Source organism: Hypoxylon trugodes, assembly GCF_022578975.1.
Source record: "Hypoxylon trugodes strain CBS 135444 unplaced genomic scaffold F4822scaffold_4, whole genome shotgun sequence".
NCBI lineage: Eukaryota > Fungi > Ascomycota > Sordariomycetes > Xylariales > Hypoxylaceae > Hypoxylon > Hypoxylon trugodes.
Window position 1 is genome coordinate 2,588,093 of NW_026250019.1, and position 27,459 is coordinate 2,615,551.

The window sequence follows — 27,459 nt, forward strand, 5'->3', positions numbered from 1 at the left end:
TTATATGCACCATCCGACCTATCGGGGTTCATCTATCTGTCGTTGGGAGCTGGAGGATACACACTATGCCGTTGTCCGAGGAATGTTACTACTTCCAACGTTACCATTTTGTTATTGCTATACCTCCAAAATACGACTATAAAGCTGACTGGTTTAGAAGATCTCGACCAAGGTGTGATTTGTACAACCTCTCTTAGTAACGAAACCAATCGCGACCGCTACCATTAACGGCAGAAAGACAAGCTGTGTGAGGGGTACTCTAGCTTCATGTGAAGGTTGATTGAGAGAAAATGCATTTTTCGGCGTCCCGGTTTTAGATCTTCATGAAGTCCGCTTTGATGATCCTATAGTCTATTTGTATGATGGGTAAGTAGAATACGAACCAATAGGCTGAATATACTCTTTGCCACGTCTGGGGTTCTTTATCGCAAGAGCTGTATAGAATGTGATGAGTCTTAAACTGTTGGAACTGGGGTGTTAAATATGAACATCGGTACGGTATTCTGCCTACCTAGGAAACCACCCCGAAGTGGGTATTGAATTAATATCGCATCGAGTTTTTATACTGTTATTATGAGTAGCTATCTATTGGTTGGCTTATATAATCTATCTTTTACACCTTACTCCGGCCACTTTGAAGCAAGAGATAATGTAGTATCAGCCTCAGATTCCTACGCACGCAGACTACTCCATCTTCCTACTAGGGTTCAATAGCCGCTTACGAGGTATGGAAAGATAACTATGGACGCTCTAGATCTATCTCCCCAAAATAGTTTATTGACACGTGCCTCCCCCCAAAATCGAGCCGCAATCTTATTGCCGAAAGGGGGGACCGGCACTCTATAGACGTATTCAGGCAGTACCGGGTTCACGGCATAAGGAATGTCGAACCCCACGCGAACAAAATGTAACCTTCGTAGACTACACGTATTTAGGAAAGAAGAGATAATCATTTCTAGTCTAATCGATATTTCTATATACAAAGTGAATAAATGCGAAATGATCACTGAGCGATAGCTACTAGAAATCGATAGAGAATAGGATAGTGACATAGTCTCTGAGACAAGGTCGTTTGGGTTTCCAGACGAACTTACGTGGTAGTCTCGGCCGCCAAAATATAATTATCCCAAATACCACCACCGTCACCACATCACAATGCCAACACGTTACGAAAGTCGCGACGTCGACCCGACACCCCTCGGCGAACCCCTACCCTTCCCCTTCTCCACCATCGTAGCACCAAACCGATTCCTCAAAGCAGCGATGACGGAGCGTATGGCGACCTGGGACCCCGATGACATGAAAGCAAGCGGCATCCCCACGCAACGACTATACGATCTCTACGGCCACTGGGGCGATGGTGGCTGGGGCACCATCGTAACCGGCAACATAATAATCGACACGACACACCTCGAAGCGCCCGGCAACATGATCCTAGCCTCCAACGAACCCCCCTCCGGCCCACGCTTCGAAGCCTACCAGCGCCTAGCCCAAGCCGGAAAACGGGGCGGTTCCATATTCCTCGCACAACTCAACCACCCCGGTCGCCAGACCGAGTTCTCGTTACAAGAGAACCCGGTGTCGGCCTCCGACGTGCAGCTCACGAAGGGGTACGGCGCGACATTCCACTACGGCAAGCCACACGCGGCTTCCCTCACCGAAATCCGCGATATAACATCCGCATTCGTAAATGCAGCCGTGTACCTCGAAAAAGCAGGCTTCGACGGAATCCAACTGCACGCCGCACACGGATACCTCCTAGCACAATTCCTGTCCCCCACGACCAACCTCCGAACCGACGCCTACGGCGGCCCCCTCATCAACCGCGCACGTATAATAACCGAAATCGCATCCGGGATCCGCGCCTCGACAAGCAAAAACTTCGCGCTCGTGATAAAAATCAACAGCGTCGAGTTCCAAGACTCAGGTTTCGGACCGCAGGACGCAGCACAATTAATGGGGATCCTCGAAGCCGCGAAATTCGACGCGGTTGAACTGAGTGGGGGTACTTATGAGGCGCCTGCGTGGCACCATCGGAAAGAGAGTACGAGGCGTCGGGAAGCGTTTTTTATTGAGTTTGCGGAATTGGCGGCGCCGTATAAGGGGCGCTCGCTTTGCTTTTTGACAGGTGGGATGAGGACGGTGGGAGGTATGGTCGATGCGCTGCTTACTTCTAGCGATAAGGGAAAAGACGGGAAGAGTAAGGGAGCGGTCGATGGCGTGGGGATAGGCCGGCCGAGCGCGACGGAATCGAGTCTGCCGCGGGAAATGCTGTTGCACGGCAGGAAGGGATGTATTAAGCCGCTGGTAGGCGATACCAATGTCTTAGGGGATTCGTGGGGGTATGGGGCGTCACTTGCCGGCGCGCATATGCGGCAGTTGAGCTTCAATCAGCAGCCGTTTGATCCGTCGGATCGGGTAGCGATTGATGCTTTCCTCAAGGGATTTGAGAAGTGGGTTGCAGCGCTGCCGAAGAGGTCAAAGAGGGAAGTGCTGGATCATATCATAATCGAGTCAGAGTCCATGGTGGTGAAACCGTATAAGGCTGAGAGTGAGACTGTAGGACCGCCAGCGGCTTGAGTCGATGGCATTGATGATGGTTGCTAGACATGTTAGTTACGGGGGAGGATGGTTCATTATATGTGTATATTATATATAAGATTAGCATTAGAATTCCTGGTGAGTATTGAATTCGAATTAGAGAATACCAACCCCCCAGATTTCATATGGCTGATGTCTGTTGGTTTAGTTGGGTGTAACGTTTCACGCTGGCGGCGATCACTCAAAATAGGGGCGAATTTTGCCTACAAATCGACACGGGGCTGGAAGTTTCTCAGGCCGCGGGATCGAACAAGTACCTCTTGCCACGGAATATTGATTGAGACGCTTGCTCATATTGCTTAAATACATTTGATCGACCCCTGACTCATAACGCGCTGTTCTTCGTTATGGCAAGAATATTTAACCCTGAATACTCAGCTGCTGTGATAGCAAGACGCGTTCAGCCGGGGGCACTATGTTTGAAAGAGCTTCTGTGTGAAGGGTAGGTTTCACACACCGGGATGTTCCGTGTCCATTGTTGGATCCTGGATTTCGAATCGAGGATATCCAAAAGTCGTTGGCCCGTGATTAGGGCGAGTCCCACGCAGAGTATGAATATGAATCGCTGCGATGTAGTGGGACCGGGATAAGATAGGTGATCGTTCCAACATCTAGCGGGCGAATTGGTTCTGCGATCACCCATCGAAGGTATAGTGTGCCGTGATGCCCCGGGTCGTTCATTATTCTTATAAGGCCGAGATAGATGGTTATAACAGACGAGATCATAATTAAAGCCATCGCAAACCTGCGTCAGACAAACTCGAATCTAGTACCACAAGCCTTAGAGCCCCATATTTTGCGTTAACTCTCCTCTTCTAAGTGGCTGATCAGATCTTGTAGAGTATCGTGAATAGCAACACCTTGATACTATAATTGGAGATTGGTTGCCGGGGCTCGACTGGGCCCTCCTCTTAAATGGGCCGACGAATTCTTGAAGAGGCTTTGCCATATAAAGGCCTCGCTAAGTAAAAGTTCGATATCCTTTTCCGTCCAGTCCCGGGTAGGTAATGCTTGGAGGAACATCATAATCTCCTGGAAATCCATTTTGACCAGTTTGGATGACCATTTAACTAAGAAGGCCGCGCACACATATAAATGAAACTCTGAGAAACCTTGCTCCTCGGCCTGTAGATAGTTAATAAATGATTACTCATTCAAGGAAGAGAAAGGCTCACAAGATAAGTATCCCACATTCGTATGGTGTTGCGGACACTGATTTCTCTCATAAGAAGACAATTCATCCAACGGAAACTGAATTGAATAAACTCGACGTGTTCATTTTCAAGATGCTTTGCAAGTCCTTCATCGATCCTAGCTGTAAGATCTCGAAGCGCAGCAACTTGTCGTTGAATACCGGGCTGAGCGACAATGTAATGGTCTTGAATCCCGTCAAGCAACTTTGTTAGGCACCAAAATGAGTCGGCTTCCACAGCGTCAAGCACGGCTCTCGGCAATTGCCCTGGATCCATGCCGCTCTCAATATTGCAATCCGTGATGTAGGTTCCTAAAAAGACTTGCCAGAAAGGTGTTACCAAATCGTTAATCCCTTGCACGTAGCCGCTCGCAGGATGTCGAATTGCCCAGAGGTATAGTATTCGTTCCAACGACCGCTGCGTAGCTTCGTAACTGTATAGCTCAATATGGGGGTTTGTTCTAGGGACGTCGATGCTAATTTGATGCCATATTGCTTCATCTAAACCTCTTGCCCGGCCGCTGGAGCTAGGATTAGTACCCCCTCGTTCAAAGGCCTGACGTACCCCATCGAGATACTCTTTTCTCTTTCTTTCCAGTGTCGCAACGCGTCTTTCGCTACTAGTTGGCAAGTAGCTCAACAGAAGTTGCCATGTCATAGCCCGAACCTCCTCAGGAACACCACTCCATGCTAAAGCTCGAAGGTCTGTCAAGGGTATTGTGCTGACCTGGAGAATTTTCTTGAACTTATTGATCTTCGTTATTCGCGAATTGATTGCGTCGATTTCTTTCGGGGTGGCATTGGGAGGGGTCGCGGGATGGTCGATGAGGTGTAGGGCGTTTGCCGGGTCTATACAGTATAAGTTATTGAAATGCCCAGGAACGTGAAAAAGGCCTACCAACCTTTAAGGATATCTTTGTATTGTGGTCTGAGAATCTTCCCCTCACTCTTCTTCGGCATTGGGTATGTTGGCGCAGGTCGTTCGATAGCTATATCAGCACTGTCGGAATAGCGTCTATTTTGGAAGCCAAGTGCAGCGTCTAGCGGTGTGGTTTGGAAGCGCGAGGAGATGCCACTTTGAGCAGCGGCTGCTCGTCGAGTCCGTCGCTTCATATTCGACAAGCTAGGAAGACCAAAATCATCTCCATCATCATCTTCGTATCCAAGCATATCATCTCCTTCTAGCACTTCAGGATCTTCGACGTTCCAATCTTGATTTGTATTTGATAGGAAGTTGAAATAAGATTTGAGCGGAGGCGATGACAGGCCAGAGGAGGGTTTCGGTGCCGGTGAGCTAACATCGCTGGTTCGAGCTTTCTGCGGAGAGGTGGATGGGGGAGTTCTTGGCCTAGATGAGGAGCCAGATAGTGTCCTGATGTGAAGGGTATAAAGTCAACATTAGAAGTTCATAAAAAACCGACATCGGAGACGCACAAGTTATCGAATTTGAGCATATCCGCATGGGAATATGCTGCTCCCTTTACTAGGTTATGCTCACGGCTTGTTCTTTTTGGAGTGCCTTCTCTCTGGGCGCGCCAGAATGGTGAAGCCGACCTACTTCAGCTTTAGCAACAGCGGTTTCGAAGCGGACTTCGCTAACGACGAGCAGCAAGTGACCTACTCAGATCTATCTATCAAGACCAATGACGCAAATTAGCAAACTCGCCTCTTTCAGGTCAACTGAAGCGCCATATAAGCGCATTGAGGTAATATTTGGATGTGGAAGATGAGTGAGTGCACTTACCGACTTGAATCATTTCCTACGTCATCGTCAACAATTAAATAATGATATTTTGGTGTTGAATCTGAAGAGCTTACCTGTTGGGACGGCGGCTTTTTGCCGCTACCCGAGGATGAGAACATAGTAATAAGGGATATTCGTAGATTATCACGGCCACATGTTGTTGTCGAAGTTGCAATAGCTGGTTGGGATGTTAAAAATGATCAGTCAGGCTACGACTTGAGGTAGGCTTTGGTTGAATATTGGATTAATACAGGAACGGGGAGCGCCTGAAGTTAGAGAGGTACATCGAATGATCGAGCTAATGCAGCAGCACAATGCCCCTCGAAAGGTACCTCAGGTACTTAAAGAAGACCTGCTGAACTAGAAGGCTACCGCCTAAGCCTCGGCAGTTGTAGGGTCATTCTGTACTCGAACGTACCTAAGGCTGTACATCTGTACCTACATGAACCTCTTCATGTACACAATAAGGGCAGGTACATGTACATAATGACTAAGACATGCATTCGTACCACAGCATGTACTTTTATGATGGTATCGCAAAACCCCCCCACTAATCTTTATTGCCTTTGATAACTCGTCCTTAGAATTTCAATTCAAGGGCAATAGTTCAAATTAAACATCAATACCTGAGGTAGCATAAATATAGACTTTAGATACATCGATGCAATGCATCAATTCTCAATTACAAAGGAAAATACGCTAGTGAACTATATCAGCCCAGCAGCCCAGAAGGTGGCTTTAGCTATCCCCACATAGTGTGCATTTGGGTTCTAATATGATTGGCGGCGAGCTACATGGATGGCTCGTGCACCGACGCCGCACGCCTTAATAGGATACCCACCGCCTATCTCTTCTTCTTCCTGAAGGGCTAGAAGTTTGTTCTGCCAACTGATCTCGCGTCGCTAATTGGTTAAACTTTTCCTGACAGTGCCGTGTCGGCGTACAGTCCAGCTAGCTAACTTTGCTAAACCCTTCCAACCCTTTGAACTAGCAGGCTATTACTGCAATTCTTTTCTCATCTCTCTACTGTTTCCTTCCTCACAGTTGATTCCCTCAGTCAGGTTTCCCTTGTCACCTCTTTTTTTTTTCTCCCTTCGAACCTCAATTCGTTGTACGCAAGCTTTATTTTCGCGTAATTAATTTACTTCCTTAGTTTTTCTTCTCAATACCATATGATCATTCGATTGAGCTAGATAATCGCGATCCTCTTTTATCGTAGCTCTGTAGCAACAAACCGAATTCAAATCAACATCCATTTCGCAATCTTTGAGTCCCCAAGTTGCGCGTCTAGCGATTCAATAGCAATTATCCACCATGGCCGAGCCAGAGACATTCGAGGATGATCTCTTCGCTGACCTGTAAGTTTTTATCTACAACATATCGTTGCTGTCATATCTAGATTCCGCCATGTTATATGAACTTCGCAAGCTCACCGATCATCCATAGTTACGATGATAACAACGACGCATCCGCCGTTCCAGCGCAAGCGGCTCCAGCTGCGCCAGCAGTTCAAGCGCCCGTTCCGGTCCCAGCGCCTACTCCTTCGATTCCCCAGCCATCCGTAGAGGCACACATCCAACCCGATATCGATCAGGCATCTAACGATATAGCTTATACAACTGAGGAAAACGGTTATGGTGACGAATATCAAGATGAAAACTACGATGACGACGACGATGTCGATTTTAACCTAGGCAATGGCTCGACTTCAGCCGCGATTGCGCAGTCGCAGCATGATGACCCTGGAGCTGGATATCATACCACTCGAGGACCTAGTGCCAAAGAGGATGGGTAAGTAGATTTATTTTAGGTCCATTTGTTTCGTATCCAAGATATTTGCTAGTCGACCGGCTCTAGACGAGCTTATATTGCCCCGAGTCCATCCCTGAAAGCCAAAATCAAAGCAAGCAATATTCAGGGCGTGAAAGCTCGGCGCGTTTTGAGTCAGGAGGTATAAACCCCACCTGGTTAGGCTTTGGATAATCGAGAATATGTGCTTTGGTACCCTGGGTTTTTAGCCGGGAGGACTTGGTGGACGAGAGCTATAATGTCTCGTTAGCTATCTCCGAAGGGGTGGTTTTGTGTCGGGTTTGCTAAGTCGGCCGACATTCAAAATGCATTGCCGACGGGGAAAAGATACCACCAAACATCCAGATCTCAAGAGGTGCAAACATACGTCGTGGGGAAGAAAGAGGAAATGAAAGGCGGAGGAGTCACTACTACCTTAAGAAAGCCAGCGATAAAAGCTCGACCATAGTCAGTACAGACAGAACAGACACTACTACTGCCCTCCGTAGCCACTCGTCAGGGATAGGCTTAGCTTCAAGATACGAAGGACTATTGCTTTGAAGGCTGTAGCAAGAGAATTGGCAGCGAATAGCGCTCGAGGTTATGTCCTAGCTTGACGATAGCAAAGAGACGAGAATTCGACATATCAGACATCACCTGCCTTGTCTTCATCTGTCGAGGAGTGCTATCTAGGACTTGCTCCTCAACGACGCCACTAGCCTGTGCATCATCATCATCTTCATCACTTCATCTGAAACACAAAATCTTTCGTACACAACGCCAGCCCTTATGGACGCACCCAGCATAAAAAGAGACGGATTATATACAACGTATATCTGATAGTGAAGAGTCCGAGCTTGATGAAGATACTCTAGACAGCAATCCACCCATTACCCCGATCTTCCACCACGCACCAGAGTGTGTAGATGATGACTATTCTAGGCCGGAGGGTATCTATGCAGACTTATGGCAGACTGCATACGAGCTTGAAGTGTTTGTCAAGTGGCAATCAGCTTCACACAAACTGCAGATACTGATCGACTATATGCTCTTATACTTGATAATATTTTATATTATAGCTGGGGCTAATTCATTTTTATTTATAGGAAAATGTTTATTGGTGGATTAAACTGGGAGACAACCGATCGTAAGAAGCCCGCATATAAACTTAATATCGTCTGAATTTTATCGCTAATATCTATGTTTAGAGTCACTACGGGATTATTTTTCGCAATTTGGCGAAGTGACAGAGTGTACAGTTATGCGAGACGGGGCTACTGGTCGATCACGCGGTTTCGGATTTCTTACATTCAAAGACCCTAAGACAGTGAATATTGTTATGGTCAAAGAGCACTTCTTGGATGGCAAAATTGTAAGTTTATTTACACCATTTCTAAAGACCAAGTACTAACTCCTGTCGTAGATTGATCCGAAGCGAGCGATTCCGCGAGATGAGCAAGAGAAAACCAGCAAGATTTTCGTCGGAGGTGTCAGTCAGGAGACTACTGAGCCAGAATTTAAGGACTACTTCGCTCAGTTCGGTCGAGTTGTCGACGCTACCCTTATGATGGACAAAGATACCGGCCGTCCTAGAGGATTCGGATTCGTTACATTTGAAAGCGAAGCAGGTGTCGATGCCTGTCTCAGCACGCACCTAGAGATCCACGGTAAACCAATTGAGGTCAAGAAGGCTCAACCGAGAGGAAACATGCGAGAGGAGGAAGAGACCTCGAGACGTGGCAAATTCAGGAAGCCAGGCATGGACGACCAAGCTAGCAACCAAAATCAGATGGCTAGCCAGATGGCTCAAGGAGGAATGACACCCCAGGTCATGGCTCAATACATGCAAAGAATGCAACAATACATGGCATTGATGCAGCAGCAGCAGATGGCTATGAATCGGGGCATGGGCATGAACGCCATGAACCCAGCTATGATGCAGATGATGCAAATGCAACAGATGCAACAATTACAGCAACAGATGGCCCAAGGAGGCGCCAGCCAGAGCGCCCAGAATAATGCCATGGCAGCAATGGCCAATATGAATCCAGCTCTCATGCAGCAAATGCAACAGCAGATGATGGGTAACGGAGGCGCCGGCCAAGGTCAGGGTCAAGGCGACGGAAACCAACAAGGATTTAATGATTTCAACCAAGGACAGATGTTTAACTCGCGCGGTGGTGGCGGTCGACGTGGTGGTCGAGGCGGATATAACCAGAATTATGGTGGTAACATGGGTGGTGGAGATCCAACCTCCTGGGAAGGCATGTACGACGATATCCCTCAGCCCAACTTCAACCAAGGAGGCCGTGGTGGATTTCATCGGAACCGAGGCGGGCACCAAGCTAGTCCAAGCCCTTCTGACCCTAACCACGCACCGCCAGCTAACGCACCTACTGGTCCAAAGAATGCGGGCAAACCTGGCGCGAATTACCGCGGCGGTGGCCGGGGCGGAAATAGAGGCTTCCATCCCTACGGCCGCTAGCAGCGTTAGGTAGTTTGGATTCCTTTCCCGTGTCTGCCTTTATACATGGCGGAAATCATTGGAGCGATGGACATTGACCTGGATAGCTTTCACGAGCTTACGAGTGAATGATGACTCCTTCATTAAAAATTTGCGTTCGGAACTATGATGATCGCTATCATCCATAACAAGCAACCAAACTCAACGCATAATTCAGCCTTCTTTCTCTTCGTCGCTTGCGACGTTGCAAATGACACTATTCACATCGGTCATTTGCCTGTATTCATTACATTACACAACTCATGTACGAGTCATTATTGCGAACTTTTTTCATCGCAATCAGGGGATATCCACTACGGATATAGCAAACCCTTTCGGCCTTTGTGGAGAGGGAGAAATGGGAAGAGATGATGACGAGAGAAATAGGCCAATTCTCTCGGGGTGAAAGCTACGGTATGGCATTTTAGGGACTTCGGCTATTGGCTTCGCGAGATTTTTGCTTGTCCCATAGCACACGGATATATGGACGAATCCCGATTTGTATGTAAAGGGGTTAAATTCTTAACCTCTAGTCCATAGGTAGAAAAATGCGATGCCTACACACGTAGTTGTCTATATGGTAATTAAGGAATTAAATGTGCAAGATTAATGTGATGTTCAACTTTAGAAGAAACACGAAGATCCCTCAGAGCTATATAGCAATAGTAACGAGGCTGCATTGGATGAATGTTAAGAATTCAGACCAAGTATACCTAGGTAGCTACCAAGGGCCATCGATGCAAGTTAACGGCGCAGGGCACAATCCACCCTTAAAAAGGTATGATCCAAGTACACTACCTTTCTCTCCAACGGTCACAAGTTTACCTAGGCAAACATTACACATATTTCCACTCACAATTCAACATGTCAGCGCCGTCAGAGGCTTTCGAAAACTTCAAACTTCTCCCTAGCGAGCTACGACATATCATTTGAGACATTTGTCTAGACAGCCATCCAGCGCGGCTCTTCGCAGATTCACAGAAGCGGTCGCCTCCTCGGGGCATGTACGTTTACGCACCGCCTCAAGCCGCGCCGTCCGTCGTACAGGTATGTCGGGAATCACGGGCTGCGGCGGTGGTGTATTATTTGCGTCACGGATGGCAGTCTCAGCACAGCGAAAATAGCGATATTAACACCGACGTCGAGCAAATATTATCAGAAACAAAATGGTTCCGCCCCGAACTCGATATCTTACATTTCGACAGCCGGAGTCCATTACGGCATTTTTACGAACAGGGGTCTAGACCTCTTCTTCGGGGTTATTTTGCGCGGTGTGGTATGTCGCGCGTCTGACGCATTTCTATGCTTGGTACCACGATGTCGGACGCGGGCAGGTCGCCGAGGTTTATGAATCATATTATGCAGGGCTTCACGGGAATCGAGACACTTTATTTCCGTGTAAGTGATGAATACTACAACGGCGTTGAACTCGTGTTCCCCCGGTTTCGGACCTGGAGGAATCATCCAAAAGTTGTGGAGATGGTGGATAGAGGGGAGGTGGTGCTAGATGTGCCGGATGAGTATGATGGTGTGGGCTATCGTGAGTATGATCAAGATAGGGATCCGAAGTGGAATGAGATGACGGTGTGGAGGGATGTAAGGGAGAGGTTAAAAGAGAGGATTGGGGCGATGGTGGAGAGGGGGGAGATAAAGTGTGGGAGGGTGCCGGAGATGCGGTGTATATTTATCAAGCCGCATGAGTGGCAGTGACGATGTTAAATGCTTTGAAATTGGTATACATTAGTATCAAGCTTCCTAGGTAGGCAAGAGAATCCCGTGGATTTCAACATAATCATACATGATATCGCTCAATCACTCCGCCCTTCCCCCTAATCTCTATACAGCTGCGTGAAACCTTCTGGAGATGGTTGAAGCCAGTTTCGCTCGTCATACTTAGTCCCTTCTCCCTCAATGACATGGAACGTATATATTATACGCCCCTTCCGACTCAAATTCTTTTCACTCTTATGTAGTAAGTTACCATGTATCAAAACCAATGATCCGGCCTTGACCTCGCCTAATTTGTACTCTCCCTCCTCGCTCTGTCCAACAATCTCCCCGTAATCTTCACCAAGAGGAAACCTAGGCCCGGCGTTATCTATAAACTCAGTCCCATTCCCAGTTGCAGAGCGTACAAAGCGCTGACGCACAGGCGCCCACCGGTGACTTCCCGGTAAGAAGCTCAAACAACCGTTCTCGGCTGTAGCATCTTCAAGCGCGTACCAAAAACCGACAGCACTCGGCGGATCGGTATATAAGAACGTGCTGTCTTGATGTGGAGGCACAGCACCGCCAATCTCAGGTTGTTTACAGATAACCATACTTTGCAGACACCTAGGATCTTTGAACCCCAGCGCTCTTGCTACAGCTGCGGGATGGCTCTCCTTTCTCCCCGCAGCCACACTACCACTACTAGTCCCAGCACCCAGTAAATCCGGATTCAAAGCCGGATCAAGCAGAGCCGCGAACGGTGGTGACTTCTCATGCAGCGCATGCCCAATCTTATTAATAGCCTGGGCCTTAGGTTTCGTAAGATTTCCCGTAGACGGGTCAAAAGCGTCTTCTTCGAAGAAAAATCGCACTTTGTCCCCCGAAGTCAGGAAGTAGTCGTCCCCAACATGTGCAGATTTCTCGCCTGTGCTGAAGCGCGTCATGGGGTGGTCTGATAAGGGGAAGTTGTCGAGGAGGGCGTGCGTCTCGTCTAGGAGCGCGCGCACTGTTGTTGGTGGGAGGGCATCGGGGATGATGACGTAGCCGTCGCGCCAGAAGGCGGTTTGTTGCGCCGGCGTGAGACCGCCGGTGGACGGGGTTTCGGAGGACATGGTTAGCATTACGGGAGGATTGATATAGGGAATTGCCGTAGGAATAAAGGGTAAGGTTACTTTGACTATTCCGGGTAGTGTTGATCTCTTACACGGGTTGCGATTACTGGTTTAGAGATGCCCGTTTGCGATGGTGGGGTGACGGATCGGGGCAGCGGGGACTAGGCTAGGCTCTTGTCGATAAGAGGTGACCCCCAAGATGAGGGGTTGGTTTTCTGTTGTGGAACGTTGGGAAATACTCCGTGTGTAACCTTCCGTACGTATACAGTATTACCCACAGTCTTTAAAAAGGCCTCAAACGGTGTCTCGTCCGTACCTCGCACCTATCAGATCAATAAACTCCAACCAAGTTGGGCAGGTGCAGCTTGTAAACCTAGCTGTCATTTCTTATTTCGAACTAACATACATAATAGGGTCTATTCTTTTTTTAAACCTTTCATCCTAAAAAGGGTATTTACTTACCATGAGTTCGGAACAAGAGGTTCTATCTGGACCACCAGCCCCAGAGCTTCTAGACGATCGAATTTGGGTCGATGGGTGCTGGGATTTCTTCCACCACGGCCATGCCGGTGCTATGTTACAAGCCCGTCAACTCGGCACCGAGTTATATGTTGGTGTGCACTCCGACGAGGCCATCCTAGAGAATAAAGGACCAACGGTCATGAATCTACGGGAACGGTACGGATAGCTCTCCCCAGATCCTAGTCTGAAGAGCGTTCTGCTGATATCCTGGGGTTGAATGAATAAAGGCTCGCTGCCGTAGATGCTTGTCGCTGGGTTACCCGATCCGTCGCATACGCGCCATATGTTACGCAGCTAGATTTCATAAGTCACTTCGGTTGCAAGTATGTGGTGCACGGAGACGACATTACTTCGGACAGTAGCGGTGAGGATTGCTATCGATTCGTGAAGGCGGCTGGTCGTTTCAAGGTGGTTAAGCGCACACCGAGTATATCGACAACTGACCTTGTTGGGCGCATGTTGCTGTGTACTAGAACGCACTTCATTAAGTCGCTAGAAAATGTGCTCGCCGGCACGGAGGGTAGCGGTACCGCAACTGAGAAAAAGTCGGAGGGGGAGGCTATGCAAAATCGAATCCATCAATATGCGACCGACGAATCTGGGAAGAACCCTGGCGCCGACGTATACTTCTGGTCAGCTTCCAACGCTGCGAAAACTGAAACCACAGAAGAAAAGGGCGCGTTCCGTCCGTTGCTCAAGGGCTCGGGTCCGAAGCCAGGCCAAAGGGTAGTCTACGTCGATGGAGGGTTTGATTTATTTTCTAGTGGACATATCGAATTCCTCCGTCAAGTCGTATTGGCTGAAGAGAGTTTGGCTAAGAAAGATGGATGGTATGATCAGCAAGCTGTCGACGAACGCGTCGGTAAGGGTTCCGATTATGGTCCAGTTTTCGTGGTTGCAGGAGTACATGACGATGAGGTCATCAACCATTGGAAAGGTGTGAATTATCCGATTATGAATATCTATGAGCGCGGCCTCTGCGTGCTTCAGTGCCGGGTATGCAATTTTCCTTCAAATCTTTTCCTAGGTATTCGTTACTTACCATTTTTCGCAGCATATTAACGCTGTCATATTCGGTGCACCATTCTCGCCTAGTAAATCGTACCTTACGAGTTCTCCTTGGGGAACCCCCGACGCTGTGTACCACGGGCCAACGGCATTCATGCCGCTCTCGTACGACCCTTACACTGCACCAAAACAGATGGGTATTTTCCAGGAAGTCTCGAGTCACGAGTTCCAAGATGTTAACGCCGGCACTATTGTACAACGAATTATGAAGAGTAGAGACCTGTACGAGGAGAGACAGAGAAAGAAGGGCGTTAAAGCCGTTGGCGAGGCTGCGCATCGACAAAGAGAGATACTCGAGGAAGAACAGCGCCGAAAGGAGGAGAAACTAATCTCTGCTACCTAGGTACATAAAAACGTATCTTTACTGGAGGTAGTTATTCGACTTGCATTTAATACACGGAAAAGGAGGATAGAGAAAGCTGATTTGCGAATGCTTTGCAGGTAGTTGTGGCTTCACCTACATTATAGAAACTAGAGCCACCCCTGTTCTACCTATTACATTCATCAGCGTCTACCACAGACACACATCCTTTAGTCCATCTTAGCCTTATTACTCTATCCTCAATTTAAAACCCCAATTAGTACAGTACTTACATGATTCACCTAGATTTGTGGTCATCTATCGAAAATGGAGTTTGATGTACTAGAGCCTGAATAGGGTTAGGATAATCGAGATTTGCGGCTCACAATACGGCTCACTAAGTACCGGCATCCCGAGCAACTAATGAATTAAGAGATTTAATATAGAATATATGGTAGCCGCGATTGTACTAGAGAAATGCAACGAGAAGCTTACGTGAGGTAGTGAAAGATACATAAGACGGCAATCAGTGTAAGGATGCGGGTGAGCTATGCAATGCATACCATACCACATAGAAACCTGGCTAATTATTCTTGTTTTTCGACTAATAACCAGGCCAACTATTACCTGGGTACCTATGTCGGTTAGAATTACTTTTTGCTTGCCGTGCTGCCAACGTTTTCTGAATGGTTATCGGGTTCTGCGAAGCTGACCTACGACCTGCAAGCCTCGCACCATAAATAATATCGGGGGGCTACCTGAGCTATTCATGACTGTTACACTAGGTTCATCATAGCTGAGAAAGATCATGTAAAAAATGAAATAAAAATAAGCGGTGAGTCTATCAAATCGAGTCATTCTGGTTGAAAAAGGTGTTTGGCTTACATAAAGAAATACAATACGGTACCGAATATACCCCAAGTAAAAATTCAAAAATAAGCCCTTGTTCACCACTTTTAATAGTCGAAGCTTGGACCAATTAAATCTTCCAGAAGAAAAGAAACATGGGGGTCCCCGATCTATACCCAAGGTGACATGAGAGAGAAAGACAAAGCACCTTCCACCTGAAGAACGTCGGGGGTTTCACAACGTAACACTTTATTGTAACTCAGTGCAACTCAGTATAACCCAGTACAACACAACAAAAATCACCTGTTGGTCGCCCATAACAAGATTCAGCTGGGTCTTTTTCTACTTTTGGTTTTTAGTCCCTTTATTTTGTTGAAGAATAATACGTCGTAATATTATGTCGTATAACAATAATTACATACATATTCTTCTCACTTATTATTTGTTCTGACTTGACTCTTATCTTTTTTTTTTTCCTCGGGTTGGTTTACATCATAGCACGCAGGTAAGCTGTAGGCTAGAGCTATTAATACCTTAACAATACATGTCATAGTGGTATACCAACCCGAATTTAGGTACATTATGTACCTACTAGGCACCCAATCACTCTGGAAAGCTGCAGATAAAGCAGGTACTCCGGCTGCTATGCCAGGACACGGTTGCGTACATGGCCCGTGCACCCTTCTGGAAGGCACGAAGAACGTGAAGAAGCTTTAATGGAGATGGGAGCTGGGGCCTCCTTAGGGCCCTTACTGTGCTTTAACTGGGGAATTGGCGCCTTGATCTTGACCCACTCCCCCAAAGTCTCAAGGGCTAAGAGCAACCAAGCGCAATTCGTGATCTTCTTCCCGTCTCAAGAAACTCATCATCCCCCCCTCAATCGTCACTCTTTTGCCACAGAGAATTCCATAACTCTCACGAGACCCCAAATCTTCCATATTGTCCACCCTTTTTTCGTTAGAGATTTACCAAAAGTAATCAATATTGTTGCCAATTACGGACTTACAATTCAGGGGTTCAAGAGATTGAATCGATTAGCTTCATTTCCCTACCCCTCCTCATTTCCATCTTCGTCAACACCATCCCGCCCTCGAGTTCATCTAACAGAGCTGGGCCACCGTTTTCTGTCATAATTAAACTAGTCGGTACACAAAACCGTCAGCTTCTACAAAAAAGTAGAAGTAAGCGACGGCGAGTGTTAATTAAGGAGCTACAGATAGCAATAGTGAGTAATTGTTACTTGATTCTCTTGCTCTTCTATCTCTCGGATACCACCTAGCTCTTCTCTCGTGTCCCCCTAGTCCATTCAGCTATCCTCTCATTATTCTTTAACGTATATACCTCCCTTTTCGAGTCCGTCCTATTCCGAACCCTACCATTGATCACTCCAATTACTTCCTGCTTACGCAACATCTGCAATATTCCTATGTATACTCGCCGCATGTCGAGCATAGCCTCGTCCTGCCGTAGTACATACTACGTACACTTCTCTCAGCGCCTTACCAATCTCCCAATCCCCTCTATCATCCGAAGCGAGCAAAGCCATTAGCTGATACCAGCTGATGTGCTAGCATTTTGAGCTTCTAGAGTCATATTCAATACCTAGTCAGCTAGGACCATCTTGCATACCTCTTAATATCATCCCCCAGGTAATACTATAATCAAGCATATGTTGCCATCGTTACAGCCTGAAGTGTCCTATCTAACATTTCCCAACCATCCTTCTCCATTGCTACCCCCCTAATCGCTGAAACACCAAGGCATCCATCCGTCGGTTACTTTCTGCCTTTCCGCCCCACCCATCATGTCTCTGCCTGCTGCTTACCAAAGTGAAATAGAAGCTCTCGAAAATCAAATTCGACTCAAGAACCCACCCGATATCTTACAATTTTGCTCCGATTACTTCCTTCGCCGTATCGCCGACGAACGCGCAGCCTACCTAACACGAAGAGCCTCGACCCTTAATACTGGCGCGATGTCGGGGACCACATTCACAAGCCCTTTCGCGGGTAATTCAAATCCTTTCGGTACCGATGGAGGTAAACCTGAGGGCGGCAATGGACCTCCTGGGGGACTGCTTAACGTAGTGGAGGAAGATGAGAACGACACAATCACTTCTCCAACAACTCCCAACTTTGGGCTGTCTAATGCTTCTGGCTTTCGCGGGCCATTTGGCGGCGATGGGTCACCAGATGGACCCCCATCTTCATTGAGAACACCACCAAACCCCGACAGTTACCCGGCGCAATACAATTTTGGTCGTCGTACTTCTGTCTCTGCCGAATCCCTAAAACCAGTAGCGGATGTCAACGACAACTGGACCCCTCCATCATATCCCAAGACTCCAGACCAACTAGAGAGGCTTCAGAAGGCTATTGAAGGCAACTTCTTGTTCAATCATCTAGATGATGAACAAAATACCCAAATTCTTGGCGCACTCCAGGAGAAGCCGATCCCAGCCAAAGACATCAAGGTATGGACATCTTCCAATTTAATTTTGATAAAAATTGGTCTTGTTAACATCTATGATTATAGGTTATTACCCAAGGTGATGCTGGTGATTACTTCTACATCGTTGAAAAGGGCTCGTTCAATGTATATGTCAACGAGACTGGATCTCTACAACCGGGTCAAGGGGGGATGGGTACTCAAGTTGGCAGCATCCAAGCTGGCGGCTCCTTCGGTGAGCTGGCTTTGATGTACAATGCGCCAAGAGCTGCTACTGTTATCTCCGCCGAACCTGGTTGCACTTTATGGGCACTCGACCGGGTCACATTCCGTCGGATCCTTATGGAATCTACCTTTGCGCGCAGGCGCTTGTACGAAAGCTTCCTTGAGGAGGTCCCTCTTCTGTCTTCTCTTACCCCCTATGAGAGGTCCAAGATTGCAGACGCGCTGGAAACCAAGAAGTTCCCCAGGGGATACACGATAATCAAACAGGGCGACATTGGGGATGCATTCTTCCTACTGGAGGATGGCGAAGCAGATGCCTATATTGATAATGGGTCTGAATCTGTCAAGCATTACAAGAAGGGAGATTTCTTTGGTGAGCTTGCGCTTCTAGATGACAAGCCTCGAGCGGCAGATGTTATCAGTACCACTGAGGTGAAGGTTGCGACCTTGGGGAAGAACGCTTTCCAGAGACTCCTGGGGCCTGTCGAGGGTATTATGAGGAGGACCAAATACGTAGGTGTCAAGTCAGGGGTTGAGGATGTTGATCCTCTACATGCAACATCCTGATGAGCACGTAATCGAGGGTGTACAGAAATGTGAGAATTAGATACATGATACTCCAAGAAAGGCAAGAAGTAGCCTATACGACGGATGGCAGCATTCATTTTCTGTTGGAGGAGGCGTTCTCGGAATAACCCTCGTTTTCCGTGTCGAATAAGTTTTTATGATATTCATTGATACCGTGTTAGACCAATTTCTAGGCTTGCTTTTTCGTTATAGAACCTTGCAATTCAATTCCTTTTTATGGTTGTTTGTATTGCTTATATTGCGCTGCCCTTTTTTATAATCATCGATTTGGTATCATTCTCCGGCCATGTAGTGAAATAAGACCCCTTAATCGTACACAATCACCCTTCTTGCCTTGCCTCCCTATATCAATTTCCATGACGAATTTAATCCTCTAACCCCCCCTCTGCCTCTCAAGAACCTCCTGCCGTAGCCCCTCCGTAGCAACCTCAGTCTCTAATACGCGACCTACACCCTTCCTCCAAGCCTCATCTAAACCTTTTAACTCCCCGCCGACTTCATCTTGTACGCGTCGGCGTTGGATGTTTACTACGTCGATTTCTTTTTTTGTGTCTTCGAGCTCGCGCTCGAGGGAGCGTAGCTCGGATTCCAGGTGCCAGTTTCCGATTAACCAGGCGTTTTTGCCGTATTGGTCTAGGAGTTGCAGGTTTGTGTGCCGGGAGGAGAGGTAGGTTGAGGCTGCGTAGGCGCGGGAGAGATCGTTTTGGAGGGTGGAGGGGGAGGAGGAGGAGGAGAGGGTGCTGGCGTCTGGGGCTTCGTAGCGGGATAGGTCGATGCCGGTTAGTGGTTGTTTGGCGGCGATGCGTGACAGTTCGCTGGTTATTAGGGGGCTGAAGTTTGGCTCTGGGAGGGAGGGGAGGGATGGTGGGGGAGGGGAGGTGGTTTGTTCGGCGGCGATTAGGGATTCTGCTGCGGCGCGCTCGGTGGGGGTTGGTTCGGCGTCGACGTCTATGGGTGAGATTAGTTGTTGTTTGTTGGATAGGTGCGTGGTTTGGGATTGGGAGTTGGTGATGATGGGAGAGCTTACATGGCAGCGACTCGTGCACCGTGGTGCGTATGGACGACATATTGGCTTCTTTGAATTCTTCAGCTTCTAATAGGTTGGCGAAGTGTCGAGTAGCAACTAATTGTGTAGTTCGTTGCTGATTGAATATCGTGGATGGAATTGATGATGGTTTGCGACGGAAATTCGTTATCGCCCTCGATTATCTTGATCGCAGCTTGATGATATGGCGAACAGGTGGGGACAGCTGTCGGAAGTTTATCGGGGTCGGAGCTAGTTAGCACCCAATGGATCTCCCCATATTGTCACAGTGGGGTGTCACAACAGGGGTCCTCTCTTCCAATGACGTATCCGTATTATATGTACCTGCGTGGAAGGAGAGCTGTTGGGGAAGGCATCATCATTTTACGTACATAATATTTAGGCATAAAATTGAATTCATCAATTGTTTTAGGTTTAGGAAGAATTAATTTGAATTTCTCAATCGAACAAGTCCGTACCGAATTTCTCCCCCGAATTCAAATCGCAGAGCATTTAATACCTACCTGTCTACCCATCTTACTCCCAGGAATGGACGCATTAGGCTACTCGGTCCCATCCACGCAACCGACATCACAGCTTTCTTGGTCGTTGCGCTAAATGACTCGTTCGTTAGTCATTAGATAACCCGTACCGACCTAAAATACGGGGTCTTCCCCGTCGAATCTGTATAATAAACTTTCAACCATTCGAATCCGTTTCGTTATAGAAAGAGAGAATCGAGATGTCGGAGAAGGACGCAGAGTCTCCGTTGCTCCACGAATTGGGACGGCCTCGCCCTACTATGGGCCGAGCGTCTCCAAGTTGCCCGGTTGCTACATTTATGATGTTTATATTGATGATACCGGTTATTATAATATTCACAGTTATACTGCCGGCTTTGCCGGTCCAGAAGATCGAGTTATGGCCGGGTTTTCATGGTGGGCAGGATGGAAAGACGCAATTGTATCGTGATGATGAATATCTGATAGGGGTGGGCAAGGGTGATATAACCGGGTAAGTGGTTTGTGACTCAAACAAATATTTCAGTACATGCTCATAATGTCCGGGGGTTAGTCCTTGCGTTGAGATCAATTTGATGGGATATGCGGATCCACATCAGATCGGAACCGGTTTGCGACAACGACTCTATTCACGAGCATTCATCGTAGGCGACCCCGCGAACCCCGCCGATATATTTGTATACCTTGTTCTCGATACACAGTCTGGTGATACGGCGGTAAGATATGGTATTTTAAAAGGTTTAGAAGAACTCGGGCCTGAGTATGAGGTTTACGGTCACCACAATTTGGCTGTTACGGGTACCCATTCTCACTCCGGTCCTGGAGCATGGTTGAACTATCTACTACCTCAGATCACCAGTAAGGGGTTTGATCATCAGAGCTATCGAGCGATAGTCGATGGTGCGCTCCTATCCATCCGCCGCGCACACGAAAGTCTTTCACCGGGGCATCTTAGTGTTGGGTCTACTAAGGTGTTCGGGGCCAATATCAATCGAAGTCTTTTCGCATACCTCGCGAACCCCGAGGAAGAGCGCGCAAGATACAACGCAAGTGCCGAAGATAATGGGTCGGTAGAAAAGGATTTGACCCTACTTAAATTTCAACGGGCTTCAGATGGCAAAAATATTGGTGTCCTAACTTGGTTTCCTACGCATGGTACCTCTGTACTTGGGAACAATACTCTGATTTCTGGTGATAATAAAGGAGTAGCTGCATATCTGTTCGAGAAAAGCGTTATTGACAACGAAACTGCTGCTGAGGGGTTTGTCGCTGGCTTCTCTCAGGCAAACGTCGGCGATACTAGTCCGAACGTTCTAGGCGCATGGTGTGAAGATGGTTCGGGGCAAATGTGCAGTTTTGAGAACAGCACATGCAGCGATGGTAGATCACAGATGTGCCATGCTCGAGGTCCCTTCTTTACAGCGGATGATGAAGGGACTTCGTCATGCTTTGAGATTGGGAAGCGACAATTTGAGCCTGCGCGGAAGCTATACGATCAACTAAACGAAAACTCAACACCAATACACGGGCGCTGGGTTAAATCTTTCCACACATTCCACAATATGTCGAACCACCAATTTCAGCTACCCAATGGAACTGAGGTAAGAACATGCCCTGCTGCATTAGGGTACTCATTTGCGGCTGGCACCTCGGACGGGCCTGGTGCTTTCGACTTCACACAGCATAACAGCAACTCGACAAATACCTCACCAGTATGGCGTGTAGTCGGAAATATGCTTAAAGCGCCAGCAGAAGAACAAATAGCATGCCATTCCCCGAAACCCATCCTCCTCGATGTGGGTGAGGTTTCAAGTCCGTATCAATGGACACCCAATGTAGTCGACGTGCAAGTCTTCCGCGTCGGTCAGTTAGTAATAATTGTCAGCCCAGGCGAGGCAACCACCATGGCGGGTCGACGTTGGAAGAATGCCGTTAGCAACGAGATAACGGCATTATTCGCTGATGATTCTCGGTCGGCAGCCCCAGTTGTCGTACTTGGCGGACCTGCGAACAGCTATACTCATTACATTACGACCGAAGAAGAGTACGGGTACGTATCTTGCAATATTCTATGTCATTTATCACATATTTAATATTTCCCATACTTTCTATCATTTCCATCGTCATTTTTCTATCACAAATAACAGGATCTTGCTATTTGTGGACCTATTTTATCTTCTCCATTTTTACATAAGGCATCTGACGCGGCCTATGCACTCATAAGAAGTACTGACAATACCAAAAACAGGATTCAACGATATGAAGGTGCCAGCACACTGTATGGGCCGCACACCTTGGCAGCATACATCAACGTCACCTTATCATGGATACCTTACCTAGATTCATCGGCTAGCAATCGACCACCCAGAGGACCGGAGCCACCAGACAATAGTAATCGAAGCCTCAGCTTCATCCCTCAAGTTATCCACGATTTACCACCAATCTTCAAAAAATTTGGTCAGGTAAAGCAAGACGTAGAGGATAAATATCAAATAGGTGCAAAGGTAGCCGCAAAATTCGTCGGTGCCAATCCAAGGAATAATCTTAGACAAGAACGAAGCTACGCCGTTATCGAAAAGCTCATTATCACGCTACCCGTACATTCGGGTACTTCTGGATCCGAAGCGTCGGGTGACGCCTACACGGATCTAATACGCAAGGGACGGACCCCACCCCGGAATCAAGCTGGAGATGAGGGGAATACATGGAAAGTAGTCCGCGACGACAGCGATTGGTCTCTAGTCTTCCGCTGGCGTCGTACTAGCGAGCTACTGGCTACCAGCGAAGTCGATATTACCTGGGAGACGGCAGCGGACCCTTGGGCTGAGCCGGGCCGGTACCGGATCCGGTATTTTGGTGATGCCAAGAGCTTGGCGGGGGAGATCACCGGGTTCGAGGGGATTAGTGGTGAGTTTGAGTTGGTGGCTTGATGTGATGGATCAGATCGATCATCGATCACTTGCGTTGGTTCCTGTGCGCGATCTATTGATAGAGGGACCAATCGATAGTCCCACCCGGAGTATTGGGCAGATGGGCGTAAGATTATGGTGTGAGATGATACAACAAACTACACTGCATAAATTGTACTTGTCAAACTGTGTACGATGGATGAGGTATTGGCGCATTAGGTTTGGTTAATACGAGGAATAGAAAGTCGATCAATAAATATCGGATATAAAAGGAAAATCAAATAGAGGTGCGGGATAGAACGGCACTCTCTCCACTGAACCCATTTGGAGTGTTGATATTGAGGTTTAGGGGGTTTAGGCCTTGATAGTTGAGGGATAAATTGGATATTAAGACAATCATCTATGTACTCTCGCCTATTCAATAGTTATCATATCTATTCTAGGCTATATTGTCCCGCAGAATGGAGAATCGGAGTCGGAGTTGGAATTGACATTGATGCATCGATGACGAGGTGTGAGATAATCACAATATAGCTGTATCAACACTAACGCACGTCAATATTATTAATAGCCAACGGCAATAAAATCCCAATTGACGCGGATGTAACGAAGTCGCGTGTCTTACTAGGTTTATCCCTTTTCCCCTGACTATTTTTCACTATGTGACACTATTCCGGCTCCCTTGCGTCGCAAATTATTATCTTTCTACGTGGTGAGTCTAGACTTTTCCTTTCCGTCACCTATTAGTTATGCGCGTAATTATACGTCAATTACGTTGCCGGATAGATGTAATCAATATTTCATGATATGGAAGACACAGAAAGCAAGGAGTCTCGTATACTCAATCAGGTAATCAGTCAGATTCAAGTTTTACTTGGTTGGGATATCTGTATCTGCATTCCTAAACTCTCAAGTATCCGCTTTCGCCTATGTAGCTATGCATCCATGTCCCCCTTAATCTCGCCTCCTGAATAGATAAAAATGCCTTGCTTTGCATATGCATATGTGTGGTGTGCGCTCGCTCGCGTATAGATGCAACAACGACGAAGATATGATATGATGATATGATGCAAGCAGAAACACGAAGAAAGAATTAATAAAATAGAAAATGGGTCCAATCCAATTCTCCTAATCCTAACACCACCGCTTTGCCTCGAAAAAACCCGTATTGATGTATGCATGCGAGATATGCGGATGCGTTGCTTGTTCTCGAGTGTAGTAAGTGCGTGCGTAAATGCGAGCGTGATATCGAAAACGGGCTCCGACTGTGCCCGACTCTAGGTATCTTTGACTTCTGTCACCCCTGGAAGCGATCGGAATGTTGAAAAGTCTCGAAGCATCTTAACCCCTGTTCCAAACGGGTGTTGCGGGCGAGGTAGCTAGACAGGCAGAATTATTAGTGGGGATGCGAGAGAAGTATGTGTCTCTCGTTCCTGGAACAAGATTTTCATCTTCCCGAATCCCATTGTTGAATGTCTCGTCTCATCTGCCGATCTAGAATTTCCGAAGTTCGCAACAAATCCCCTGAGACACCCATTATGCGCCTGCCCATGAATGTCCCTTGTCGCCCCGTAAACCTCGGCCCCGGCGCAACTCCTGTAATTAGGGGAAGATGCGGGTATCAAATAAAAAAAAGGTAAAAGTAAAAATATGAACAATCAGAAGGTAGGGCGGCTCCTGAGCGAGTTGCGATATGGCGATAAAGGTAATAGTAATGGTAATAATGATGATAATGTGTGTTGCGAGAGGTAAAAGAGCTCTAGCGGAACGAAGGTTGAGAAATTAAAAAGCGTGGGAGTGAGGGAGAAGAGAGCTCCGGGGAAATGCTTCGAGTATAATAAAAAGGATAATAAAAAAGTGTATAAGCCAGGTTATGCGGATTTTCCCTTTGCTCCGTTCTCCTTTTGTAACCTCTCCCCACGCCATGAATGTTTTTTTAAAAATAATAATGCTGTAGGAGTCGCCTTGGGAAATGTAATAAAGAAATCAGCTCTAGAATGCTTATTTCGGCAGCGCCAATAGTGCGAAGTGGCCACCGACGACAGGTCGGGCCGTGAACTGAAGCGTGCCGGGGTAATCACCCGATGAGGCATCATAGAGATCTGTAAACGGCTTGTTCGTTGGTGTGCTATCGATCCAACCGGCAATCAAGCGGATAAAAGTATCGCGGGTAGAGTCGCTCGTGATAGCGGCAGACCATAGCATCCAATCGGTCTTAGTGTAACTGTGACGGGTGTCAAGGGGAACGCCGTACTCAAGCGCAACGGTGGGGTAGAATGCGGATTGCATGTCGTATACTGATTGAGGTACGAAGTCGGTGCCGAAGCCTAGCAGGGAGTTGGTATACAAGTTGTACAGGAGACCGTGTGAGTCCTCATCTCCGTAACTCAGCGTCGCGTGCGGCGGGTCTGCTGCCGTGTTCAATCCGTATCCTTGCCATTGTGAGATGTACGACGTTGCGGTGCCTCCGTACGACTTGGAATCGTCCGAGTTGCCCGTGCGGTCGGCAATTTCGCTCATAGCTCTCAGGCCAATAATTCCCTTAAGACCCAGGTTCGTCTGGTTTGCTAGCGAGCCCGCGAAGTCATCCGTCGAGATTTGGTCTGCGGGGATGAGGGCCTCATCGACAAGGTAGCCGGCCCACTGCTTCAGGATGGGGTAGTGTTGAGTAAGGTAGTCATTGTCATTGGCCTTCTGGGCATAAGCGAGGGCCATAATAATCATGTTACCACATTCCTCAAGCGGCATAGGCTCATCGGAGCCATCAGGGTAACCCTTAGCGACGGGGAAGGTACCAAGATCGTGAATGGCATTAGTGTTGGGGTAGTGTCCGTTCTCCTGGTTGAGGAACAATGGCTTCAGCAAGTAGTTCAGGATAGCGGGGTCCAGGTATAAGATCAGCGGTATGGCGGGGAAAATGACGTCTACCGTCTGGATGTCACTATTTGAGCTGATTTCCTTGAGGAATACGAGCGGGTCTGAGTCTGTTCCGGTGAACTGGAGGGCGCCAAACGTCTGTCTGACACTAAGACTGGTGATAGTTAAGTAGTTCTGCCCGGCTGCAGCGAGCGAATCGGAGGCCACCTTGTTGTCGAGGTCCGTAGCTAGACCTGAGGCAGTCTCGTAGTCATTATAGAAAAAGGTCATCTAGGAAACATTAGACTGAATATTTCATCCTATGCGTTAATAGTAAAACTTACAGATTCAACATCGGAACCAAAGTAGCTGTTCCATAGGGCTGGATAAGTTGTAAGATCGCTCCCTTCACCAAGGAGGTTAATAGCGCCATCTTGAGTTATACCAAGAGAGTAAAGCGTCGAAACAGACTGCGATCCAATAGATCCAAGATCATTGGCAAATCCAAAGACCGGCCTAAACATCAAATTAGTTACCAGGCAAGACAAGATAATTTTACTCAGCAAGGGATTCCGTAGTGACGTACCAATTGTCTTGTACAGCCCGATAGTTGGAGTCCTTCGTGTTGGCAAGAACACCATTATCGATGAAAGCGCCTCTAACGTCAGCATCGGCACCACTTTGCCACGAAAGCTATGAAATCATGTTAGTTTGTTTATTGTGATCATAATTAAAGATCCATATCTCAGCTTACGTTGTCTACGTCTTTGGTGGACCACCACCAAGTGCCCCAGTTTGCTTGCTGGTTAGTCTCGGAGATTGCCGCCTGATCTTGACGTTCGAACTGATGGTATGCGACTCCATCGGCAGAGTTGTGGTCCCACTGTATGATGGCATTCAGATCACCAGAAGCCCATTCTATGGGACAGATGAGAAGATTGCGTCAGTCAAGGGATAGAATTTGTGTCACTTACCAGCAGAGACGTCTGCGTAAAGCTGAACATCGTGACTGGCGCCGTCTACCGAAGTAACGGCAACATCGAGGTAAGAGAAGACGAGAGATTGTCGTTTTAAGTCAGATGGTGTAACGGGTGTTAAAAACGTAACGTTTAATTCTACTTTGCCGCCCGCGTTCAGAACAAATGTGCTTCGTGTCGATGTGTAAGAGAATTCAGTCTGATCTACTGCATCCGCACCGCCGGGTGCGCCTAGCCAGTTGTACGCTTTTCCGTCAACGCGGATGAAGCCTGCCCAACCTGTGACTTGTTGGCTGTGAAAATCGGTTAGTTCATCAAATTGATCGCAATTCGGGGAATATCGAGAAGACCGACTTCCAAAATTTTGGCCATTCGCCGGCTAGATAACCTCCGTTCCCACCGTCACTGCCGACGTCTAACCAAGAGTTTAGGTACGGGCCTTTGACGGCGAGGGGAATTGCCGGTGGTCTTGCAGGACTAAAGCTTGAAGCCGCTTGTGCTAAGCTTCCAAAAAGGGCCAT

General features: G+C 47.6%; 9 protein-coding genes across 9 annotated transcripts; 5 read left to right on the forward strand and 4 right to left on the reverse strand.

The window, feature by feature from the left end:
* Positions 1-930: 930 nt before the first annotated feature.
* F4822DRAFT_400529 (NADH oxidase) lies at positions 931-3,330 on the forward strand. The gene has a single exon (XM_051457868.1). It carries the CDS (start codon positions 1,156-1,158, stop codon positions 2,578-2,580), a length of 1,425 nt encoding a protein of 474 aa, XP_051315788.1. The 5' UTR covers positions 931-1,155; the 3' UTR covers positions 2,581-3,330.
* A 26-nt stretch (positions 3,331-3,356) lies between these two features.
* F4822DRAFT_220891 (RabGAP/TBC) lies at positions 3,357-5,828 on the reverse strand. Its single transcript, XM_051453992.1, has 7 exons — positions 5,612-5,828; positions 5,538-5,553; positions 5,415-5,424; positions 5,228-5,347; positions 4,696-5,165; positions 3,777-4,642; positions 3,357-3,726 (listed from the first exon to the last, which is right to left on the reverse strand). The coding sequence occupies exons 1-7, from the start codon at positions 5,654-5,656 to the stop codon at positions 3,469-3,471; spliced, it is 1,785 nt and encodes a 594-aa protein (XP_051315789.1). The 5' UTR covers positions 5,657-5,828; the 3' UTR covers positions 3,357-3,468.
* A 2,553-nt stretch (positions 5,829-8,381) lies between these two features.
* F4822DRAFT_220979 (RNA-binding domain-containing protein) lies at positions 8,382-9,925 on the forward strand. The gene is made up of 3 exons (XM_051453993.1): positions 8,382-8,472; positions 8,534-8,697; positions 8,749-9,925. The coding sequence occupies exons 1-3, from the start codon at positions 8,436-8,438 to the stop codon at positions 9,808-9,810; spliced, it is 1,263 nt and encodes a 420-aa protein (XP_051315790.1). The 5' UTR covers positions 8,382-8,435; the 3' UTR covers positions 9,811-9,925.
* A 1,623-nt stretch (positions 9,926-11,548) lies between these two features.
* On the reverse strand, positions 11,549-12,976 carry F4822DRAFT_400538 (phytanoyl-CoA dioxygenase). Its single transcript, XM_051457869.1, has one exon. The coding sequence runs from the start codon at positions 12,657-12,659 to the stop codon at positions 11,658-11,660; it is 1,002 nt and encodes a 333-aa protein (XP_051315791.1). The 5' UTR covers positions 12,660-12,976; the 3' UTR covers positions 11,549-11,657.
* On the forward strand, positions 12,977-14,959 carry F4822DRAFT_400540 (phosphoethanolamine cytidylyltransferase-like protein). The gene is made up of 3 exons (XM_051457870.1): positions 12,977-13,328; positions 13,400-14,168; positions 14,227-14,959. The coding sequence occupies exons 1-3, from the start codon at positions 13,114-13,116 to the stop codon at positions 14,581-14,583; spliced, it is 1,341 nt and encodes a 446-aa protein (XP_051315792.1). The 5' UTR covers positions 12,977-13,113; the 3' UTR covers positions 14,584-14,959.
* A 2,077-nt stretch (positions 14,960-17,036) lies between these two features.
* F4822DRAFT_221043 (camp-dependent protein kinase regulatory subunit) lies at positions 17,037-18,827 on the forward strand. The gene is made up of 2 exons (XM_051453994.1): positions 17,037-17,863; positions 17,926-18,827. The coding sequence occupies exons 1-2, from the start codon at positions 17,195-17,197 to the stop codon at positions 18,628-18,630; spliced, it is 1,374 nt and encodes a 457-aa protein (XP_051315793.1). The 5' UTR covers positions 17,037-17,194; the 3' UTR covers positions 18,631-18,827.
* On the reverse strand, positions 18,828-19,834 carry F4822DRAFT_221076 (Pre-mRNA-splicing factor SPF27). The gene is made up of 2 exons (XM_051453995.1): positions 19,679-19,834; positions 18,828-19,599 (listed from the first exon to the last, which is right to left on the reverse strand). Exons 1-2 carry the CDS (start codon positions 19,716-19,718, stop codon positions 19,025-19,027), a joined length of 615 nt encoding a protein of 204 aa, XP_051315794.1. The 5' UTR covers positions 19,719-19,834; the 3' UTR covers positions 18,828-19,024.
* Positions 19,835-20,271: 437 nt separating this feature from the next.
* Positions 20,272-23,519, forward strand: F4822DRAFT_221092 (Neutral/alkaline nonlysosomal ceramidase). The gene is made up of 3 exons (XM_051453996.1): positions 20,272-20,689; positions 20,750-22,246; positions 22,445-23,519. Exons 1-3 carry the CDS (start codon positions 20,418-20,420, stop codon positions 23,124-23,126), a joined length of 2,451 nt encoding a protein of 816 aa, XP_051315795.1. The 5' UTR covers positions 20,272-20,417; the 3' UTR covers positions 23,127-23,519.
* Positions 23,520-25,106: 1,587 nt separating this feature from the next.
* On the reverse strand, positions 25,107-27,459 carry F4822DRAFT_428369 (glutaminase A; the record flags this gene model as incomplete). Its single annotated transcript, XM_051460899.1, has 6 exons — positions 25,107-26,252; positions 26,306-26,477; positions 26,548-26,654; positions 26,716-26,879; positions 26,936-27,231; positions 27,293-27,459. 6 exons carry the CDS (start codon positions 27,457-27,459, stop codon positions 25,107-25,109), a joined length of 2,052 nt encoding a protein of 683 aa, XP_051315796.1.

What these genes read in the sequence shown, in the direction of transcription:
- F4822DRAFT_400529 (XM_051457868.1), top strand. Translation starts at nt 1,156, where the DNA reads ATGCCAACACGTTACGAAAGTCGCGACGTCGACCCGACACCCCTCGGC.
- F4822DRAFT_220891 (XM_051453992.1), bottom strand. Translation starts at nt 5,656, where the DNA reads ATGTTCTCATCCTCGGGTAGCGGCAAAAAGCCGCCGTCCCAACAG. An exon ending in ATGCTCAAATTCGATAACTT is followed by an intron (nt 5,166 to 5,227) that starts GTGCGTCTCCGA and finishes CCTTCACATCAG; the next exon opens with GACACTATCTGGCTCCTCAT. An exon ending in ATACAAAGATATCCTTAAAG is followed by an intron (nt 4,643 to 4,695) that starts GTTGGTAGGCCT and finishes TATACTGTATAG; the next exon opens with ACCCGGCAAACGCCCTACAC.
- F4822DRAFT_220979 (XM_051453993.1), top strand. Translation starts at nt 8,436, where the DNA reads ATGTTTATTGGTGGATTAAACTGGGAGACAACCGATC. An exon ending in AAACTGGGAGACAACCGATC is followed by an intron (nt 8,473 to 8,533) that starts GTAAGAAGCCCG and finishes ATCTATGTTTAG; the next exon opens with AGTCACTACGGGATTATTTT. An exon ending in ACTTCTTGGATGGCAAAATT is followed by an intron (nt 8,698 to 8,748) that starts GTAAGTTTATTT and finishes CTCCTGTCGTAG; the next exon opens with ATTGATCCGAAGCGAGCGAT.
- F4822DRAFT_400538 (XM_051457869.1), bottom strand. Translation starts at nt 12,659, where the DNA reads ATGCTAACCATGTCCTCCGAAACCCCGTCCACCGGCGGTCTCACGCCG.
- F4822DRAFT_400540 (XM_051457870.1), top strand. Translation starts at nt 13,114, where the DNA reads ATGAGTTCGGAACAAGAGGTTCTATCTGGACCACCAGCCCCAGAGCTT. An exon ending in GTCATGAATCTACGGGAACG is followed by an intron (nt 13,329 to 13,399) that starts GTACGGATAGCT and finishes GAATGAATAAAG; the next exon opens with GCTCGCTGCCGTAGATGCTT. An exon ending in TCTGCGTGCTTCAGTGCCGG is followed by an intron (nt 14,169 to 14,226) that starts GTATGCAATTTT and finishes CATTTTTCGCAG; the next exon opens with CATATTAACGCTGTCATATT.
- F4822DRAFT_221043 (XM_051453994.1), top strand. Translation starts at nt 17,195, where the DNA reads ATGTCTCTGCCTGCTGCTTACCAAAGTGAAATAGAAGCTCTCGAAAAT. An exon ending in TCCCAGCCAAAGACATCAAG is followed by an intron (nt 17,864 to 17,925) that starts GTATGGACATCT and finishes CTATGATTATAG; the next exon opens with GTTATTACCCAAGGTGATGC.
- F4822DRAFT_221076 (XM_051453995.1), bottom strand. Translation starts at nt 19,718, where the DNA reads ATGTCGTCCATACGCACCACGGTGCACGAGTCGCTGCCAT. An exon ending in GGTGCACGAGTCGCTGCCAT is followed by an intron (nt 19,600 to 19,678) that starts GTAAGCTCTCCC and finishes TCTCACCCATAG; the next exon opens with ACGTCGACGCCGAACCAACC.
- F4822DRAFT_221092 (XM_051453996.1), top strand. Translation starts at nt 20,418, where the DNA reads ATGTCGGAGAAGGACGCAGAGTCTCCGTTGCTCCACGAATTGGGACGG. An exon ending in GGCAAGGGTGATATAACCGG is followed by an intron (nt 20,690 to 20,749) that starts GTAAGTGGTTTG and finishes TCCGGGGGTTAG; the next exon opens with TCCTTGCGTTGAGATCAATT. An exon ending in ACGACCGAAGAAGAGTACGG is followed by an intron (nt 22,247 to 22,444) that starts GTACGTATCTTG and finishes TACCAAAAACAG; the next exon opens with GATTCAACGATATGAAGGTG.